Source organism: Hyperolius riggenbachi, chromosome 2 (genome assembly GCF_040937935.1).
Source record: "Hyperolius riggenbachi isolate aHypRig1 chromosome 2, aHypRig1.pri, whole genome shotgun sequence".
NCBI classification, from domain to species: Eukaryota; Metazoa; Chordata; class Amphibia; order Anura; family Hyperoliidae; genus Hyperolius; species Hyperolius riggenbachi.
This window is the reverse complement of record NC_090647.1, coordinates 15248495-15271270: the sequence shown is the minus strand read 5'-3', so window position 1 is coordinate 15271270 and position 22776 is coordinate 15248495. Positions and strand designations below refer to the sequence as shown.

The 22776-nt window shown below is 46.5% G+C and overlaps 2 protein-coding genes across 2 annotated transcripts; both read right to left on the bottom strand.

Moving 5' to 3' along the window:
- Nucleotides 1-2245: 2245 nt before the first annotated feature.
- LOC137544627 (olfactory receptor 52P1-like) lies at nt 2246-7724 on the bottom strand. Its single transcript, XM_068265722.1, has 2 exons — nt 7708-7724; nt 2246-3200 (listed from the first exon to the last, which is right to left on the bottom strand). Exons 1-2 carry the CDS (start codon nt 7722-7724, stop codon nt 2246-2248), a joined length of 972 nt encoding a protein of 323 aa, XP_068121823.1.
- Nucleotides 7725-21398: 13674 nt separating this feature from the next.
- LOC137544626 (olfactory receptor 52N1-like) lies at nt 21399-22346 on the bottom strand. Its single transcript, XM_068265721.1, has one exon. The coding sequence runs from the start codon at nt 22344-22346 to the stop codon at nt 21399-21401; it is 948 nt and encodes a 315-aa protein (XP_068121822.1).
- Nucleotides 22347-22776: the final 430 nt, after the last annotated feature.

The following is a 22776-nucleotide window of genomic DNA, read 5'->3' as shown; positions in this document are numbered from 1 at the left end:
ACCCGGAACAGTAAAGGATTCAATGCAAAGTTACTTTGCAGAACTGTTATTCAGGGCGGCAGGCGTGTAAATAGAGGGGACCAGTCCTTGCAACCGCAGGGGGGCCCAGAGCTGTAAGGGGGCCCCAACTATTGACCCTCCCTTCCTCCCATACAGGCTCCATCCTTCAGATCCGGTGTTTTGTAGCTACTCCTGTTATGGGTGTGACGATCAGGATGGCCACACTTGTTGTATGACCCCTGTGTGATGCCCCTCCAGCTGTAAGAGTCACAAGGGGTTGGCAAGGGAAAGGGTGTAAATGTTGGGGGCCCCTATCAAAGTTTTGCTGGAGGGGCCCATGTTTTATAGTTACACAGGCCTCCGTAGAAGCGCATTGCGCGAAACGGCCATAAGGCTCTTCCTCCCCTGCACCCACCGATCCACTCACAGCCATCTCTGGTATGTTATGTAACTTTTTGATGTATGCACGCTTTCAGCAATGTTTTTTATGACAAGTAATTTTGAATAAAGTGAATGACAACAGTGCCGGCGCTGTTCTCTTTCTTTCTGCATATAGTTACGCAGGCTCCTGATTATTATTATTTATTTATATAGCGCCAACCTCTTCTGTAGCGCTGTACATAGTACACACAGCGCAAACATCTTCCGTAGCGCTGTACATAGTACAAACAAATTATGGGGAACAAATATACATAAGAAATACAAGACACTGTACAGTCATGACATTGAATAGAATAAATACAAATACATACATAGTTGATGTGGTGTTGGTACATGTACATATGTTAAAATTACAGCAGTATGAGAAACACTAGGAAGCGGTCCCTGCCCTTGCGAGCTTACAATCTAGAGGGTAGTGGGGAGGAAACACTAGGAGGAGGTCCCTGCCCTTGCGGGCTTACAATCTAGAGGGTAGTGGGGAGGAAACACTAGGAGGAGGTCCCTGCCCTTGCGAGCTTACAATCTAGAGGGTAGTGGGGAGGAAACACTAGGAGGAGGTCCCTGCCCTTGCGGACTTACAATCTAGAGGGTAGTGGGGAGGAAACAGAAGGCGGTCCCTGTCCTTGCGGGCTTACAATCTAGAGGGTAGTGGGGAGGAAACACTAGGAGGAGGTCCCTGCCCTTGCGGGCTTACAATCTAGAGGGTAGTGGGGAGGAAACAGGAGGCGGTCCCTGTCCTTGCGGGCTTACAATCTAGAGGGTAGTGGGGAGGAAACACTAGGAGGAGGTCCCTGCCCTTGCGGACTTACAATCTAGAGGGTAGTGGGGAGGAAACAGAAGGAGGTCCCTGCCCTTGCGAGCTTACAATCTAGAGGGTAGTGGGGAAGAAACAAAAGGGAAGGAAACACAAGGATTAGTGGGTGAGCCAGTGTGCCTTCAGTGCTGCCTAGAGCAAATTATAGGCTTGTCTGAACAGGTGTATTTTCAGAGTACGTTTGAAGGTTTCCAGACTCGTGGCATGACGAGCATCCTGATATGGATGTGTGTGGGCCACGGCTACACCTATGTGTTGGTTGGGGATGAGATGGGAATATTATCACACATAACCAGGATCGGACTGGGCCACAGTAGTACAGTATTTTCTCTCGGTGGGCCCTGCCTCCAGGTCTCTGGTGGGCCCCCCTCCTTGTCTGACAGAGCTCCAATTGCTGCCTGCAGCACAAAAATTCTCTTCTCAGTGCTGTAATCACTCATGCTGAGAGCAGTGGCGTAGCTAAGGAGCTGTGGGCCTCGATGCTAATTTTACAATGGGGCCCCCCAAGCACTCTTTACATAACAATTGATATGACGCACCAAAACCTGCCAATGGCAACTACAGTGTCAGAGGTGCAAGAAGGGGATGGGAAATAGCTTGTTAATGATTACCACTGTTCAAAGTATCTATAGAAGTGATTATTATGAGCACAGGACCAATAGAGAGGTAATACTGTAGTTGAGGGAGGGCCCTTCGGGGCCCCTTTGGCCCAAGGGTCCCGATGCGGTCGCAACCTCTGCAAAGTAGGACATTACTTTATATTGAAGGAGGGGACTTTATGCAAAGTTTTGCTGGGCAGCAGTGTCTCTGAATTACAATGCTGCTAAGATCATGTACATTTGGCCCTGTCCAGAATACATCATGACCACGTCCACCTTCCGGAGCATGGTCACACCCTTTTTTCACTGCAATCATGGGATGTGTGGGCACCAGGTTGAAATTTCTTTGGTGGGCCCCCAGTGTTCCAGTCCGACCCTGCACATAACCTCATCAGTACTTGACTTTTTGTGGACAGAACAATTTCTGGATGTTCCTCTGGATCTCTTTAGACATCATCCCATATATTATTGGATTCAACATTGGTGGCAAGATCAGGTAGAGGTTAGAGAGGATGATCTGTGTAGAAGTAGCTTTATGTCCTCCAAACCTTTGAGAAATAAAGGAGAAAAGTGCAGGGAGATAGCTCAGAAGAATGACACATGCATGAGTGACACATGTGCTGCCAACTTTGTGTCTGGCTTCTCGAGACTGGAGCCTAAAGACAGCAATTATAATCATGGCATAGGAAACTGCAATACATACGGCATCTACACCTATCACAAGCAGAGCAGCTGTCAATCCATATATAATATTAATTTTGATGCTTGCACATGACAATTTAGCCACAGCAATGTGTTCACAATAAGTATGTTGAATTACGTGACTCCTGCAAAACAGCAATCTTCTGACCAGGAAAGGATGTGGAAATATCATGAGAAATCCTCTCATGACCACTAAGAGTCCAATTTTTGCAATCCGTGTATTTGTTAAGATGGTGGAATATCTCAGTGGTTGGCACACAGCTACATAGCGATCAAAAGCCATGGCCAAGAGAATGGAGGAGACCATGACAGAAGAACAATGTGTGAAGAACATCTGGAGAAGGCAACCCTCAAAGGAGATCTCACGGAGGTTGAACCAGAAGAGCAGGATCATTTTGGGGAGAGTCGAATTACATTTGATAAGGTCCACGAGCAAGAGCATGCAGAGGAGGAGGTACATGGGCTGGTGAAGGCGTTTTGATCTTTTTATGATAAGCAGAAGACCAACATTAACCAAAAAAGTTATTAGATACATAAAGAAGACAGGGATTGCAATCCAGACATGGAAATCTTCCAGTCCTGGAATACCAATCAGAATAAAAGAAGAAGAGCTCAGGTTGGCACTAAAACTCTTCATGGTCCTGCTGTGTCCTTATCCGACTGTTCATACCTTCATCTAACATCCACCAGTCCAATAAGTCCAAAAGTTAAGACATATTTCAGAAAATTAACATAAAGATGAAAGCGTTATCTGGTGTTTAAAAATAGGCAATAACAATGCTACAGTAGTCTCTTGCCCGAACTTGTCTCAACTCAAACCTGTTTTGTCTTGACCCAAACTTTTCAGAATGAATGTATTAATTAAATATAGAAAAATACACTTTATAATGATGTGAAGAGCCAACCCAGGCAAGAATCATCTCCACCCGCTGGAATTTACGCAGTTGCTGGGTAGATGTTTCGATGTTCACATCTGGCAGATTCAGACTTAAAGAAACAGGTGAATCAGAGGTAGTCCATACAAAATGGAGACTTTTAGATATATTCAGATAAACGCTATATAAAATGGTGAGAAGGCAAGAATGTCAGATGTTACTAGCGAAGCTTTCAACGTCTGTATCTCTATCAGTGTGGTGATTATATTAAAACAAATGTTTACCATGTGCAAGTGGAAGAAGTCCAGGTGTTTGTCAAGCTTGGAAGAATGATAAATATGCTGTATGACTAAAGGTGGCCATACGTCAGGTGACTTGGCGGCCGATAGATCATGCAATTTGATTATTATATTTGGAATCAGATGAAAATCGGTGTTGCCAAGTGCATGCCTGATCGACAATGGGACCAATTTCGGGCCGATTGTTGGTTGCATTAGTCGATCGGACATGCTGCAAGATGTAAGGCTGACTTGCTCGATCGTGTGCAAGGTGGTAACGGCAATAGATATTGGGACGAGCAATGAACGTGACGAGACCCCCGACACTGTCCCCCTAATTTGTAATGTACCCCCATGGTGCCCAGTGCGATATACACTACCTGTCCATGGCTGCTGCTTGTCCTCCGCTGACCTGGACGCACTCCTTGCTCCATACACGCACTCCACACGGTTGCCTGAGTACCGGGGGGCGTGTGTATGCCGGCAGCCATGTGGGGAGCGTGCATGAAGAGAGGCGTGTGTCCGGACTCAGCGGCGGACAAGCAGCAGCCATGGACAGGTAATGTACATAGCACTGGGTACCTGGGGGTGGGGGGGTATCTCATTATACATTGGGGGGATGGCGAGGTGGCGGATGCGGCGCACAAGACATGACATTGATCGGGAATCGGCCTGGGGTGTATGGGCAGCTGACAGATCTCTCTCTAATCAGATTTGATTAGAGAGAGATTTGTCTCTTGGTCACTCTGTCCATCATCGCCTGATGTATTGCTATCTTAAAGAGAACCCGAGGTGGGTTTGTGACATGAATATTTGGACACAGAGGCACATTCTGCATACAATGCCCAGCCTCTGTGTCCTTACAGTGCACCCCCAGTCTCCCCCGGGCTCTGCTGTCCCCGTTATAAAAACCTCCAGGCTAGCGAACCTCAGTATTATGTAGCTACAGGTGCCCCTTAGTATTAGGTACCCAGAGCTATCCTCAGTATTAAGTAGCTACATATGGCCCCAACTATTAGGTAGCTAGAGGTGCCCCTGACTGAGGAGTTCTGGTCAGTGGAATGTCAAACCTGCATGAGGGACCTCTCATTTACACTCCGCTCAGGTCTCTGCATAGGGAAGGAAAGAGAGAGGCACTCGGGGAGGAGAGTGAGCCGCCTTTCCATCATCAGGCGCCTGTAGGCACGTGCCTACCCTGCCTTATGGTAAATCCGGCCCTGATCAAATTGTAACTGTGTTTTTTGTGAAGACTATAATGTACTTGGCCTGATTTGCTTTCAGTAGAGGAAAAGTTTGTTCCTTATTTGTCTGCTATGAAAGTATTCATGGATTTAGATCTTCATAGCTTAACCATTTAATGACACCCTAACGTATTAAAACGTCATGCTTTACCCTATTAACAGCAACATGACGTTTTAATACGTCGCGCGTTCCCGCCGCACCTACCGCCGTCTGTGCGCCGCTACCGCCGCCGTTTTCGCCGGAATTCCGTGCTGAGTGATTGGGGAAGAGAACGGTCCTCTACCCAATCGCAGTGCCTGGAGTGAATGGACGTGACCGCGCACAGCGGCTACGTCCATTCACAAAAACAGGAAATTGTTACTTTTCAATAAAGTGTAAAAAAAAAAAAAAAAGTGATCACTTCCTATAACGAGGTGTTCACTAGCGCCATCTTGTGGCCAAAATACATACATACACATGTACATACACATCATTAATAAAATTACACTTCCAACCCTCCCCCCCCCCCCCCAAAAAAAAAAAACACTTGTAAAAAAAAAATCAGCTTAAAATAAATAAATAGTTGCCTTATGGACTCAGCTTTTTTTAATCTATATTTTATGGGGGAAAATTTATTTTAATTTATTACATTGGGACTGGTAATTATGGAAACAGTAAATTCGGGCGCCTGAGGCTAGTGGACAAATCGGGCGCCGCCATTCACTTCTATAATAAATATCGTTTAATGGGCGCCCGGTAGGAAAAAAGGGCGCCGGAGAAAACTAACGTTTTAAAAGCGGCGCCCGGAGACTTAATGTTTTATTACTGTTTCTCATGATTACACATTATTTAATGATTTATACATGTTTAAATATTATTTTTAAACGAAAACCAGTACAATATTTTTCCCAAACATTATTTTTAAACGAAAAACATTACTTTTTTTTTTTTTTTTTTTACATTATTTTTAAACGAAAACAATTACAGGGGGGTCTTAGGTTTAGGCACCAACAGGGGGGTCTTAGGTTTAGGCACCAACAGGGGGTCTTAGGTTTAGGCACCAACAGGGGGGTCTTAGGTTTAGGCACCAACAGGGGGGTCTTAGGTTTAGGCACTAACAGGGGGGTCTTAGGTTTAGGCACCAACAGGGGGGTCTTAGGTTTAGGCACTAACAGGGGGGTCTAGGGGTTAGGGGTAGGTACAGGGAGGGTTACTTAGGCACCAACAGGGGGGGTCTTAGGTTTAGGCATCAACAGGGGGGTCTAGGGGTTAGGGGTAGGTACAGGGAGGGTTACTTAGTAATTTTTTTTTTAAACGTTATTATGCGTTTCATTATTTAAACGAAAGATTAACGTTTTTACAATTGCCGATTTAATACACATTATTTAATGATTTATAACGTTTAAAAACATTACTTTTAAACGAAATACATTTTTAAACGTAATCCATGTTTATCGTTAAAAACCCGGCGCCCTTTTTTCCCATCGCCCCTTTTTAACGTACGCGGTAATTATGGCCAGGAAAAAAAAAAATAAACAGAAAAATAACACCTATATTTCAAAATAATATATTGTCGCCATGCATTGTGATAGGGACATAATTTAAATGGTTTAATAATCGGGACAACTGGGCAAATAATATGTGTTTGTTTTATCCACAGGAGAATGTTTAATTTTAAAACTATAATGGCTAAAACCTGAGAAATAATGATTTTTTTTCTTTCTTTTTTTCTTTCTCATTAAAACGCATTTAGAATAAAAAAAATTCTTAGCAAAATGTACTACCCACAGAAAGCCTAATTGGTGGCGAAAAAAACGAGGTATAGATCATTTTCTTGTGATAAGTAGTAATAAAGTTATTAGGGAATAAAAAAGAGGAGCACTGACAAGTGAAAATTGCTCTGGTCCGTTAGAGTAAAAACCTTTGGGGGTGAACTGGTTAAATGGGTAATACCTCTGCCTTTCCAGTCATTTAGTGCAGTGCTTTCTCAATTCTTCTGCTGTTATAGGACAAAGCCTTAAAGGGAGACTTAAGTCAACCAACAAACATGATTTTAACTTACCTGAGCCTTCTTGCAGCCCTCTGGAGTTCAGTTGAAGTCCCTCCCACCACTACTGAGCATGTGCACACCCTGATTGCGCTCCCATGGCTGGGACTCGGGATTGCTCTGCGCATGCGCAGAATGCTTCCTACTGCAGGAGCGCTATGTGTGGCAGGCCAGCTCAGCGGGGGTCGCTAAGACAAAAAGTGGATGAGGAAATTTAGCCTAAAATTTTGGCTGAAAATATATAGCCGCATGAGTATATAGCCAGAAAAATAGCATGTGCCTAAGTATAGCCAATGTCCTTTTCAGCTTTTATAGCTGCTAATTGCAGCAAATAACATTGAAGTCTACGGCAGCACCATTTTAGACAGGCGGCTCTGGGGCCCTTTAACTGACACTCGTTGAACTGCTCCGCAAGTGCGCAGGTCAGCCCCCTGTCTGAAAGAGGCCTTAGAATCAATGCCAGTTGCCAGGGCCGAATTTACCATAAGGCAACATAGGCACGTGCCTAGAGAGAGGCGCCTGATGATAGAAAGGTAGCTCCCTCACAGTGAGCACCTCCCTCCTTCCTTATGCAGAGTCCTGATAAGAGTGTAAATGAGAGGTTGTTCACTTAGCTCTCGGCATTCCAATGAGGAGATCTCTCTCAGGGGCACCCCTAGCTACTTAATACTGAGGTTCCTCTAGCTTGGGGCGTCTCTAGCTACCTAATTTTGAGGGTACTTCTGGCTACCTAATACTAAGGGACATTGGTAGTTAGTATGATGGCTAACGGAGAAGTGACAGCTGGGCTAGCCAGCACTCTTGGTGAGGTTTGGCCTGGTTTGTAGGTACATAGAGGGCGGAGTCTAAGGTGGCAGGAGATCTGTGCCTATAGGCTCCTGTGATGTAAATCCGGGCCTGCCAGTTGCCTCATCTCCCTGCTGATGCCCACTGAAATCACTCTGAGTCTGCTGGCCTTATCTACTAAAACTGTAGGGCAAGTTTAATTTTGGTGGAATTCTCCAGAGTCTGAACTAACCATCCAGCAGTGAGATGCGTCTTTATTGCAATTCCTATGAAAGATTTGTGGACCGGGGAACTCAAGCACAGGGAACGGTAAAAGGTACCCTTAAAAATTAGGAATTGTGTGGCCAGATTTGCCAAATTCAGCCTCTCAACCCAAAGCAGCTGAATTTAGGGTGACTGGTTTGAGTGCTGGCACCTGGCTGGTTCAACAGCATTTACCATAACTATGGTATTGTTTTAACACTATAAAAAATGGAGATTTGGCAAATACCAAAACTGCTGACCAAAACATAGCTACATAACCAAGAGCCTAAATAAAAACAAGCCATAAATCTGAAATCCAACAATCGCGATCCAACCACCAGCAAATTACGAATGTCAGATTTTTATACGGCTTTTTTTTTTGCTAAATACCGATATTTGTAAGCCAGTACAATTATTTTTTATTGTTTAATTGTTCAAATAACTGTTTCTCAGTTTTCTAGGAGATAAGTTTTTATCTACTCTTTAAAATAACGTTTCAGCTCTTTGTAACAGGAAAAATACCAAAAAGTAAGTGAAAAAATAATGTCAACATTTTTTTGAGTATTTTCTTGCTTGCTGGTGTATTTATTATTTTAGTATTTATATAGCGCCAACATCTTCCGCAGCGCTGTACTGAGTATATATTGTCTTGTCACTAACTGTCCCTCAGAGGAGCTCACAATCTAATCCCCACCATAGTCCTATGTCTATGTATGTATCGTGTAGGACATGTATCATAGACTAAGGTCAGTTTTTTTAAGGGGGAAGCCAATTACCTTGTCTGTATGCTTTTGAGATGTGGGAGGAAACTGAAGTGCCCAGAGGAAACCCGCACAGACACGGGGAGAACATACAAACTCTGCGCAGATAGTGCCCTGGCTGGGACACAAACCGGGGACCCAGCGCTGCTAGATGAGACTTCTAACAACTACACAACTGCTTTAAATGGAATTTTATGGACAAAATATAAAACATCAACTTGGAGAAATTTCAGGAGAAAAAGTTGGGTCCAGATGCGTTGTATTGCAGTCAGTCGATGCCTCTAGTAACATTTTCAATAATTATTCTTTCAAATTCCCTTGAATACCTTATACCAGAGTCTGTATTGTTACTGCCATATTTTTTCCCTTTACAAATAAATTAGAAACTAAAATATAAATGTTTGAGTCAGCTGATGCTCGTAATACAATACAATACATTTCCTAATGGACAAGAATCAAGCAGCTCATTGTGTCTGTTGAATGAAGAGATCAGGCTCCGGAGAAGAACCAAGACTCACCTTGGCTTGGAACTGCGGTGGGAGGACTTTGGTCTTCATGTCTCTGACTCTTCTATATATTGGAATGCTTCCTGTAATTATAAAGCTGTTGTGGCCCCCAAAAGACCTCGGCTGTGCGGAGAAGAGGGAATTTCACTCCATAGATATAGGATATAATTAACCACCCTGGCGTTCTGATTAAATCGCCAGGGTGGCTGCGGGAGGGTTTTTTTTAAATTAAAAAAAAACTATTTCATGCAGCCAACTGAAAGTTGGCTGCATGAAAGCCCACTAGAGGGCGCTCCGGAGGCGATCTTCCGATCGCCTCCGGCGCCCAGAATAAACAAGGAAGGCCGCAATGAGCGGCCTTCCTTGTTTCGCTTATATCGTCGCCATAGCGACGAGCGGAGTGACGTCATCGACGTCAGCCGACGTCCTGACGTCAGCCGCCTCCGATCCAGCCCTTAGCGCTGGCCGGAACTTTTTGTTCCGGCTACGCTGGGCTCAGGCGGCTAGGGGGGCCCTCTTTCGCCGCTGCTCGCGGCGAATCGCCGCAGAGCGGCGGCGATCAGGCAGCACACGCGGCTGGCAAAGTGCCGGCTGCGTGTGCTGCTTTTTATTTCGTTAAAATCGGCCCAGCAGGGCCTGAGCGGCAGCCGCTGGCGGTGTTGGACGAGCTGAGCTCGTCCAGACCGCTCAGCTGGTTAATGTAGAATCTGAGGAGACTCTTGTCTGCCCCACTATCCCCGAGTGCCAGAGAAAAACTTAACCACTCAAGGTCTAGCGTTTGTTTTATTTTTTATTTATTTTTTAGCTTTGTTCCTATAGCAATAATTTTGTTACTACTTATGACATTATTATTATTTATAGAGCGCTGACATCTTCCACAGTGCTGCACAGAGCATATTATCTTGTCACTAACTGTCCCACAATATAATTCCTCCCATAGTCATATGTCCATGTATGCATCATGTAGTGTATGTATCGTAGTCTTGGGCCAATTTAGGGGGAAGCCAATTAGCTTATCTGTATGTTTTTGGGATGTGGGAGGAAACCGAAGTGACCAGAGGAAACCCACGCAGACACGGGGAGAACATACAAACTCCTTGCAGATGTTGACCTGGCTGGGATTCAAACCGGGAACCCAGCACTGCAAGACGAGAGCGCCAACCACTATGCCACCGTCAAGTCTTCTGTCAATAGAGTGCTTAATCTACCTCAATTAAATACGGTAGTCAGATTCTTACTATGCTTAATGCAACGCAGCCTTCTTGAGGGGTTATTGCACTGTGATATAATGAACTATTAAAAGTCCCTCACCCCTCACAAAATATGCTCAAGAATAGTCGGATGACTTAGGTCATCAAATATTAGTCCCTCAGTTAATAAGAGCATGCAGGGAAATAAGTCTCGCGATGCAATTCCCATTGGGAACGGTTTTTTCATGATAGTTTCTCGCTGGTTTCTCACCCCAGAAAGACGGCGTCTTTCTCTGATAAACCTTCAGGGATGTGTTGGGGGTGCTCTATAAACATTGGTACACTTGTTCATATGTTGTGGGAATGTGCACTAGTCTCAGACCTATAGACGGTGGTAGAGAGATACATAAAACAGCAATTTACCCCAAATTTCCATCTTTCCCCTCTAATGCTGGGAATACACCATGCGTTTTTTAGGCAGATAGATGGTTCGATAGATAATTTCCGACATTCCCGATCTTACTTTCGATCGTTTTACAGCTCGATTTCTGATAGAAGTGAATGGAAATTGATAAGAAAATATAAGAGAATTGAGCGGGAAATTGAGCGGAAAAACGAAAATCGATCGAACGGCACATCAGCCAAAAAATTGCATTGTGTATTCCCAGCATAAGGGCGCTTCTCTGCTTAGATCTTGAGAAGATCGAACTAACAGTTAGAGTCCAGATATGTCACTTAATAATGGCAGCTCAATATAGGATAAGCAGCACTTGGAAATCCACAGATCCACTGTATTTCCTGACTCTTTTATACCTTTTCAATCAAAATGTAAATATGCAGAACAGTATCAGAGCTAGATCGTTAGATAAATCTGTCGAGATCTTTAAGTATTTGGTTCGCCAGCAGATTAGGCACACAGCTATAGAGTAGCTATACATCTAACATCTGGTTAAATGAGGCCTTGAGTTCTTTTTAATTTTGTTTATTGGTTTTATTAGTATATGGTTATACTGAAGATATTTCATTTATTGACACCTCATCCATGGGATCTGGACATTTAAAATTTTACCAAATTCAGTGATGTACAATCTCAGTCCAATCTTCGAATATAGCCTAAATCGAGGCGGTTGCTTGGTCTGCGGACCTCTGCTCCAATTGATATGATTAACTGGGTAAGCATGTCTTTTCCATCCAACCTAAAGTATATGGATAAATAGAGACATTGCTCACCAGTACAGATAGATTGGTGAATGCATTTAACCCTCCTGGCGGTTTGTGAAAATCCGCCAGGGGGCAGCAAATACGTTTTTTATTTTTAAATTTTTTTTCTTCATGTAGCGAGACGAGGTCGCCGGCGATCGGAGATCAAGAGATCCCGTTCAAAGAACGGGATCTCCTGGAGGGCTTCCCCCGTCGCCATGGCGACGGGGCGGGATAACGTCACCGACATCATCGACGTCGTGACGTCATAGGGGACTCCGATCCACCCCACAGCGCTGCCTGGCACTGATTGGCCAGGCAGCGCACAGGGTCTGGGGGGGGGGGGGGGGCGGTTGCAGCGACGCGTATAGTGGCGGATCGGCGGGTAGCGGCGATCAGGCACTGCACGCAGCTAGCAAAGTGCTAGCTGCGTGCAGCAAAAAAAAAATTATGCAAATCGGCCCAGCGGGGCCTGAGCGGTGCCTCCCGGCAGCATAGCCCGTGCTCAGCACGGGCTTACCGCCAGGGAGGTTAAATTGAATATCTCAATATAAAGTTACAAATAAGAAAGGGTGAGCTTCTTAATGCTTTGTACTGCATTCTACTATATGTCACTACAGGGCCTCTTTAATGCTGTTCACTGTTTAGATACCTTTTCTAACAGCTTGATAAAATTTAGACAGGGGTTTATGTGGAACATTTATGTTAAGGAAATGTTTTTCATAATCCAGTATATCATCTCTAATGAGTCTATATGATTAATTAATTTTATTGATGTAACTTTCTTTTTGAATTTGGCTATTGTTTGTAATTTTGTGCATTAAAAACATTAGATAATCTAACCTCTGGATTTATATTATTCAACCAAAACCATCCATTATCCATCCCAGGGACTATTATTATTATTATTTTTATTATTATTATTATTTAGTATTTATATAGCGCTGATATCTTTCGCAGCACTGTACAGAGTATATTGTCTTCTCACTAACTGTCCCTCAGAGGAGCTCACAATCTAATCCCTTCTCTAATCGCTAATCCATAGTCATAAACCCATTGTAGTCTGTGGCCAATTTCAGGGGAAGGTTATTAACTTACTGTATCTTCATGTTTTTGGGATGTGGGAGGAAACCAGAGGTGGGAGTATTAAGGTAGCCATACACTGGTCGATTTGCTATCAGATTCGACTAACAGATCAGATTCGATCAGAGAGGGATCGTATGGCTGCCTTTACTGCAAAGAGATTGTAAATCGATTTCAGCTTGAAACCGATTCACCATCTGCTGAGCTGCTCCTGCCGCCTGCCCCCCCGCATACATTACCTGATGCCTGGACCCGGGCATCTTCTCCGCATCACCTTCCGCATCACGACATCCGGCATCCGTGTATAACTTTCTGTCACTCCAGTGACAGCGGAAGTTCAAATAGAGCGCCCTCTACTTGTGCTTCCGCTGTCACTGCAGTGACACAGGAAGTTATACTTGGATGCCGTGATGCGGAAAGTGATGCGGAGAAGATGCCAGCCGGGAGGTGATGCGGAGAAGATGCTGGGAGCCAGCTTCAGGTAATGTGTACCTGTGTCCATTGTACGCCACTAGCAATGCGCGCCCTACCCGCCGGCGATCTACGGTAATTTTCCGCACGGAGCGATCGACGGGATCGATCTATTTTGGGACGAAATAGATCGAAATTCAGCGTTTAGCGTGAACGATGTGACAGCAGATTCGATCCCAGTGATCGAATCTGCTGTCGATCGGCGGGTAATTGGCCTAGCGTATGGCCAGCTTTAGTATGGTAGGAACTTAAATTGGTTTCTAGAAGCATCCCTTTATTAGCACCCCTCCACCCCAATAACCACCCATTCTGGGTTGACAGAATTCGTCTTGGCAGAGTTAGAATATAGAAAATGATGGTCAGCGGAATTAGGATTAGGTGACTTTTTAGACCAAGCAGTAGTAGGAGTTCTCCATCAAGACCATTTTATGACAGTAAACTTTTTGGTCATTTGGGGATTTTGAAGATTTAATTACAACACTAGCTGATGGCCCGGCGTTGCCCGGGTATGTATTTGGCTTGTGTTGGCTGCGCTCACTTTTTCTAACCCTACCACTAGAGTTGGGCCGAACGGTTCGCCTGTGAACGGTTCCATGCGAACTTCAGTGGTTCGCGTTCGCGTCCCGCAGGCGAACCTTTGCGGAAGTTCGGTTCGCCCCATAATGCACCATGGAGGGTCAACTTTGACCCTCTACATCACAGTCAGCAGGCCCAGTGTAGCCAATTAGGCTACACTAGCCCCTGGAGCCCCACCCCCCTTATATAAGGCAGGCAGCGGCGGCCATTACGGTCACTTGTGTGCCTGCATTAGTGAGAGTAGGGCGAGCTGCTGCAGACTGTCTCTCATAGGGAAAGATTAGTTAGGCTTAGCTTGTTCCTGGCTGCATACCTGTTCTGTTCAGTGAGCCCACTGCATACCTGTTCAGTGAACCTGCCACTGCATACCTGTTCTGTGAACCCACCACTGCATACCTGTTCTGTGAACCCACCACTGCATACCTGTACTGTGAACCCACCACTGCATACCTGTTCAGTGAACCCACCACTGCATACCTGTTCAGTGAACCCACCACTGCATACCTGTTCTGTGAACCTGCCACTGCATACCTGTTCTGTGAACCCACCACTGCATACCTGTTCTGTGAACACACCACTGCATACCTGTTCAGTGAACCCACCACTGCATACCTGTTCAGTGAACCCACCACTGCATACCTGTTGTGTTCAGTGAACCCGCCACTGCATACCTGTTCTGTTCAGTGGACCCGCCACTGTATACCTGTTCAGTGAACCTGCCACTGCATACCTGTTGTGTTCAGTGAACCTGCCACTGCATACCTGTTCTGTGAACCCACCACTGCATACCTGTTCTGTGAACCCACCACTGCATACCTGTTCTGTGAACCCACCACTGCATACCTGTTCAGTGAACCCACCACTGCATACCTGTTGTGTTCAGTGAACCCGCCACTGCATACCTGTTCTGTTCAGTGGACCCGCCACTGTATACCTGTTCAGTGAACCCGCCACTGCATACCTGTTGTGTTCAGTGAACCTGCCACTGCATACCTGTTCTGTGAACCTGCCACTGCATACCTTTTCTATTCAGTGGACCCGCCACTGTATACCTGTTCTGTTCAGTGAACCCGCCACTGTATACCTGTTCAGTGAACCCGCCACTGCATACCTGTTGTGTTCAGTGAACCCGCCACTGTATACCTGTTCTGTTCAGTGAACCCGCCACTGCATACCTGTTGTGTTCAGTGAACCCGCCACTGTATACCTGTACTGTTCAGTGAACCCGCCACTGCATACCTGTTCTGTTCAGTGAACCTGCCACTGCATACCTGTTCTGTGAACCCGCCACTGTATACCTGTTCTGTTCAGTGAACCTGCCACTGCATACCTGTTCTGTTCAGTGAACCTGCCACTGTATACCTGGTCTGTTCAGTGAACCTGCCACTGCATACCTGTTCTGTGAACCCGCCACTGTATACCTGTTCTGTTCAGTGGACCCGCTACTGTATACCTGTTCTGTTCAGTGAACCCGCCACTGTATACCTGTTCAGTGAACCCGCCACTGCATACCTGTTGTGTTCAGTGAACCCGCCACTGTATACCTGTTCTGTTCAGTGAACCCGCCACTGTATACCTGTTCAGTGAACCCGCCACTGCATACCTGTTGTGTTCAGTGAACCCGCCACTGTATACCTGTACTGTTCAGTGAACCCGCCACTGCATACCTGTTCTGTTCAGTGAACCTGCCACTGCATACCTGTTCTGTGAACCCGCCACTGTATACCTGTTCTGTTCAGTGAACCCGCCACTGCATACCTGTTCTGTTCAGTGAACCTGCCACTGTATACCTGGTCTGTTCAGTGAACCTGCCACTGCATACCTGTTCTGTGAACCCGCCACTGTATACCTGTTCTGTTCAGTGGACCCGCTACTGTATACCTGTTCTGTTCAGTGAACCCGCCACTGTATACCTGTTCTGTTCAGTGAACCCGCCACTGCATACCTGTTCTGTTCAGTGAACCCGCCACTGTATACCTGTTCTGTTCAGTGGACCCGCTACTGTATACCTGTTCTGTTCAGTGAACCCGCCACTGTATACCTGTACTGTTCAGTGAACCCGCCACTGTATACCTGTTCTGTTCAGTGGACCCGCTACTGTATACCTGTTCTGTTCAGTGGACCCGCTACTGTATACCTGTTCTGTTCAGTGAACCCGCCACTGCATACCTGTTGTGTTCAGGGAACCCGCCACTGTATACCTGTACTGTTCAGTGAACCTGCCACTGTATACCTGTTCTGTTCAGTGAACCCACCGCATCAGTGCGCATACCTGTGCAGTTAAGTGAACCCACCTACCTACGTGAGTGCACGCAGTGTGATATACCACTCCGTGCATACCCGATATGGACAAAACAGGTAGAGGAAGAGGTAGTGCCAGAGCCAGAGGAAGGCCACCCGGCAGGTCTGCGCGAGGTCGTGTAAATGTAATTTCATGTGGACCTGGCCCACAGTACAGTGCTCGGAAAGGGGGCACGTCCCATCACCTCCCAAGATTGTCAGGACGTGGTTGAGTATTTAGCGACACAGAACACCTCATCTTGTTCAGCCACCAGCGCTACTACTAGCACCACTTCCGCTGCATTTGACACTTCGCAAGAATTATTTAGTGGTGAAATCACTGATGCACAGCCATTGTTGTTACAGCCAGATGAATTTTCACCAGCTCATATGTCTGAGTTACGCGGCAACACTATGGATGTAACGTGTGAGGAGGATGAAGGACCTACTGATGGTGCATGTTTAGATTTGTCTGAGGCAAGCGAAGCTGGGCAGGATGATTACGATGATGACGATGATAGGGATCCTCTGTATGTTCCCAATAGAGGAGATGAAGAGGGGGACAGTTCAGAGGGGGAGTCAGAGAGTAGTAGGAGGAGAGAAGTTGCTGAAAGAAGCTGGGGCAGCTCTTCGTCAGAAACAGCTGGTGGCAGTGTCCGGCACCATGTATCGCCACCTATGTACAGCCAGCCAACTTGCCCTTCAGCATCAGCTGCTGAGGTCCCCATAGTGCCCACATCCCAGGGTAGCTCAGCGGTGTGGAAATTTTTTAATGTGTGTGCCTCAGATCGGACCAAAGCCATCTGTTCGCTCTGCCAACAAAAATTGAGCCGTGGAAAGGCCAACACTCACGTAGGGACAAGTGCCTTACGAAGGCACCTGGAGAAAAGGCACAAACAGCAATGGGATGGCCACCTGAGCAAAAGCAGCAGCAGCACACAAAAGAAAAGTCACCCTCCTTCTCCTCTTCCTCCTTCAGGTGCATCATCTGCTTCTGCCGCTTTCTCCCTTCCACCTTCACAGGCACCCTCCTCCACTCCGCCTCTGCCCTTGAGCGCTTCCTGCTCCTCTGCCCACAGCAGCAGTCAGGTGTCCGTGAAGGAAATGTTTGAGAGGAAGAAGCCAATTTCGGCCAGTCACCCCCTTGCCCGGCGTCTGACAGCTGGCGTGGCGGAACTGTTAGCTCGCCAGCTGTTACCATACCGGCTGGTGGACTCTGAGGCCTTCCGTAAATTTGTGGCCATCGGAACACCGCAGTGGAAGATGCCAGGCCGCACTTATTTTTCGAGAAAGGCCATACCCCAACTGCACCGTGAAGTTGAGAGGCAAGTGGTGTCATCTCTTGCGAAGAGCGTTGGGTCAAGGGTACACCTGACCACGGATGCCTGGTCTGCCAAGCACGGGCAGGGCCGCTACATTACGTACACAGCCCATTGGGTCAACCTGGTGGTGAACGATGGCAAGCAGGGCGCAGCGGACCAAATTGTGACACCTCCACGGCTTGCAGGTAGGCCTCCTGCCACCTCCTCTCCTCCTGCTACATGCTCTTCGCTGTCCTCCTCCTCCTTGGCTGAGTGGCAGTTCTCCTCTCCAGCCTCACAGCCCCAGTTCCGCAGGGCTTATGCTGCATGCCAGGTACGACGGTGTCACGCCATCTTAGACATGTCTTGTCTCAAAGCGGAGAGTCACACTGGAGCAGCTCTCCTGGCTGCTCTTAAGAAACAGGTGGATGAGTGGCTGACCCCGCACCACCTGGAGATAGGCAACGTGGTGTGCGACAACGGCAGCAATCTGCTTGCCGCTTTGCATATGGGGAAGCTGACACACATACCCTGCATGGCACATGTCATGAATCTAGTTGTTCAAAGATTTGTGGCAAAGTACCCTGGCTTAGCGGATGTCCTGAAGCAGGCCAGGAAGTTCTGTGGGCATTTGAGACGGTCTTACACAGCCATGGCACGCTTTGCGGAAATTCAGCGGAAAAACAACATGCCGGTGAGACGCCTCATTTGCGATAGCCCGACTCGCTGGAATTCGACCCTGCTCATGTTCTCCCGCCTGCTAGAACAGAAGAAAGCCGTCACCCAGTACCTCTACAACTACAGTAGAATGAAACAGTCTGGGAAGATGGGGATGTTCTGGCCCGACAACTGGACACTGATGAAAAATGCATGCAGGTTAATGCGGCCGTTTGTGAGGGCACCATCACAATAATGAGCCGCAGTGAGGGCACCATCAGCGACTTAATTCCCTACGCTTACTTCTTGGAGCGTGCTGTGCGTAGAGTGGCGGATGAAGCTGCGAATGAGCGTGACCAGGAACCGTTACGGCAGGAACAGGCATGGGACCAATTTTCATCAGACCCAGCTGTTTCCTCAACACCTGCGGCAGCACAGAGGGGGGAGGAGGAGGAAGAAGAGAAGTCGTGTGCAGAAGACGAGTCAGACTCAGAGGATGATGAGCAAGGTGTTTCTTTGGGGGAGGAGGAGGAGGAGGGGACGGCGGCAGGAGAACACCCGCAGCAGGCGTCGCAGGGGGCTTGTGCTGCTCAACCTTCCCGTGGTATTGTTCGCAGCTGGGGGGAGGAGGTTGACTTACGTGACGTCACTGAGGAAGAGCAAGAGGAGATGGAGGGTACTGGATCCGACTTTGTGCAGATGTCGTCTTTTATGCTGTCCTGCCTGTTGAGGGACCCCCGTATAAAAAACCTCAAGGGGAATGAGCTGTACTGGGTGGCCACACTACTAGACCCTCGGTACAGGCACAAAGTGGCGGACCTGTTACCAACTCACCTGAAGGCGGAAAGGATGCAGCACATGCAGAACCAGCTGTCAACTATGCTTTACAATGCCTTTAAGGGTGATGTGACAGCACAACGCCAGCAAGGTACCACTGCCACTAATCCTCCTCCCGTGTCCACGCAGTCAAAGACAGGACGCTCCAGCGATCTCATGGTGATGTCGGACATGCGGACGTTCTTTAGTCCAACGCCTCGCCGTAGCCCTTCCGGATCCACCCTCCACCAACGCCTGGAACGGCAGGTAGCCGACTACCTGGCCTTAAGTGTGGATGTAGACACTGCTGTGAACAGCGATGAGGAACCCTTAAACTACTGGGTGCGCAGGCTTGACCTGTGGCCAGAGCTGTCCCAATTTGCCATCCAACTTCTCTCCTGCCCTGCCGCAAGCGTCCTGTCAGAAAGGACCTTCAGCGCAGCTGGAGGCATTGTCACTGAGAAGAGAAGTCGCCTAAGTTACAAAAGTGTTAAGTACCTCACCTTTATCAAAATGAATGAGGCATGGATCCCGGAGGGCTGCTGCCCGCCCCAAGACTAAGTCAGTCTCCGCACACACAGCATCTCTGCCTGCACGCCGTGTGACTGGCTGCCTGGCCTGCCCCAAGAAGACTAAGTCGCTCCCAGTCCCTCCACACAGCATGTTTGCCTGCAGGCCGCTTGACTACCTTCTCCGCCACCACCAACAGGGTCCGGGACTCCAGGCGGATTGCTGAATTTTTTAGGCCGCTGCTAGCAGCGGCCGCTGTAATAATTTTTCTGGTGCGTGTACATGACTGCCTAATTTTTCTGGCTGCACTGCGGGCAGCTGCAACAACAAAAGAAAAGGCATGTACATGCGCCCATTCCCCTTCGTGATCATTACCTTGCCGTGGTGAAGGGGCTTGCGTATCACAATGAAGCAATGACCGGCGCCTAGATGAGTGTCTCGGGGGGCACACAAAAGATAATAAGGTCGTTGCTTCATTGTGGTCAGACAAAATTTGATCAGCTGGACAGTCACTGTTCTGTCATTCAGCTACATCAGCCAGGCGACTATATGGGCTGTAAAGCCACCAAAACCTGCACTCTCGCCATGGTGCGCACCAGTCCAGCATGGCCGTCACTACACAAACAGCTGTTTGCGGTGCGTTACACGGTGAGTTTGGTGTGTCAGTGTGAAGCAGTACCTTAATTACACTACCTGATTGATGTATACACATGCAAGATGTTTTAAAGCACTTTAGGCCTGTCATTTAGCATTCAGTGTGATTTCTGCCCTTAAAACGCTGCTTTGCGTCAAATCCAGATTTTTGGCGTGTATCCCACTCCGCCATGCCCCCCTCCAGGTGTTAGACCCCTTGAAACATCTTTTCCATCACTTTTGTGGCCAGCATAATTTTTTTTTTTCTTCAAAGTTCGCATCCCCATTGAAGTCTATTGCGGTTCGCGAACTTTAACGCGAACCGAACGTTCCGCGAAAGTTCGGGAACCCGGTTCGCGAACCTAAAATCGGAGGTTCGGCCCAACTCTACCTACCACACAATTACTCAATTACTCAATGACCTAGTTTGTGATCTTTGCTGTCTTTGGCATCAATAATTTGCATTGAAATGAAACAAATCTGATTGGCTGTTTGTGGCCCCACCCCCTTTTCTGAATTTGAACCCCAGTCACCCAATGACCAGGTTTGAGCTTGTGCCATTAACAGTGCAAGAATGGCAGCAATGAAAAATTCCCCTTGAAAATGAATAGGTGAATTTTGATTGGCTTTTGTAGGCTCCACCCACTTTTCTGAATATTAATCCCAGTCACCCAGTGACCAGCTGTGCAAAGTTTGAGAACCCTGCCATTAACAGTGTAAGAATGGCTGCAGTTTACATTTTCCCAGTGAAATTTGTATTTGTCTCCACCCACTTTTTGGTTATGGGGATAAAAAGTATCCTATATGTTATTCCAGGTAATGTACTATGTGTGTGCCAAATTTCATTCAAATCCGTTCAGCCATTGTTGCGTGATTGAGTAACAAACATCCAAACTTTCACATTTATAATACAGTATTAGTGAGATGTTTTATTACTGTCAAAAACAAACCAAAACAAGTTATTTTAGGACTAATAGTTCCAAAGTAAGTACAATTATTTGCTATTTTCATGCACATTTTCCAAACGGTAAAAAAAATGTTCACCTTATCCTCTACACTTAGCAAACATTGACGTGAGTCTGTGATGTGATAAGCTCCCCACCATGGCTAACCTTAACCCTTCTCCCCACGGCTAACCTTAACCATCTCTGCCACAAAACAACAAAATACAAACATGTTAATTTTCGGTCAACGCCATGGGGACCTATTCAATTATCAGTAAGCTGGGAAAATGTGGTCCCCTGCAGCACCTGATAAATATCGATAGTCAAGGCCTGCAGCGTGATTCCTGATATGTATTGGGCGCTACAGGTTCCCAAATTTACCATGCTTACTATTAATTCAATAAGCCCCTATGTCAGCAATCTTCTGCCTCTAGTGGGCAGTGCACCCACATTTCTTGCTTCCATCAATACTTGATGTTTTGTGGACAGAATAATTTCAGTATGTTTCTCTGGATCTCTTTGGTCTTTATCCCATATATTATTGGGTTTAACATCGGTGGAAAAATCAGGTAGAGGTTGGACAGGATGATCTGAGTTGAAGTAGTTTTGTGACCTCCAAACCTTTGGTAAATAAAGGAGAAAAGTGCAGGGATGTAAGCCAACAGAATAACACACACATGAGTGACGCACGTACTCCAAGCCTTGTGTCTGGCTTCTCGAGATGGGAGCTTGAGGACTGCAGTCACAATCAAGGAGTATGAAACTGAAATACATATAATATCTACACCCACCACAAGCAGGGCGACTATTAACCCATACATAATATTAATTTTGATACTTGCACATGACAATTTAGCCACGGCAATGTGTTCACAGTAGGTATGTTCAATCACGTGACTCCTGCAAAATGGCAGCCTCCTGACCAGGAAAGGATGTGGAAATATCAAAAGGATTCCTCTTATGGCCACCATGATCCCAATTTTTATGATCAGCGTATTGGTCAAGATGGTGGAATATCTTAGTGGTTGGCACACAGCTACATAGCGATCGAATGCCATGACCAAGAGAACAGAGGAGCCCATGACGGAAAAGGAATGTATGAAGAACATTTGGGCCAGGCAGCCCTCAAAGGAGATCTCACGGAGGTTAAACAAGAAGATCATGATCATTTTGGGAATGGTAGAACTGGATTTGATGAGATCCACAAACAACAGCATGCTGAGAAAGAGGTACATGGGCTGGTGGAGGCTTTCTTCAGTTTTTATGGTAAGCAGGACACAAGAAATGGCCAATAAGGCTATTATGTAGATGAGGCAGAGGGGAAATGAAATCCAGACCTGAACGTCTTCCAGTCCTGGAATTCCAACTAGGAAAAAATGAGAAGTGCTTAGATTAGTGCCAATATGCGTCATGACCCTGGCATGTTGGGGACCAACCTATCAGCCCTTCATCTGATGTCTATTGGCCCACAAAAGTCAAAAAAAATAGATGAAGCATTTCAGTCTATCCAGATCAAATAGAATTTTCTGGTGTCCAAAAAGACATAAAAAAGATGCTGCCTATATTAATAAGCCCACAGACCTTGTAGACCTTGTGCATTTTTGGTAAATAAAACACAAACAGTTGTAATAATTCTTTCAGGCTACCTTTCATTGGCTAGTTCCAGTTGTAGCTTTTTTATTTTATTTTATTTTTTTTTTACAATCAAATTAAATAATTATTCAAATATTATTGAATAAAACTGTCACTGAAAAGCTTGCCAAAAGTTTTCCTTTTTTGGGGTGGTGGTTGGGAGTGGACATCCAATGAATGTTTCAGATGTTGACAGACACTTGACTGGCG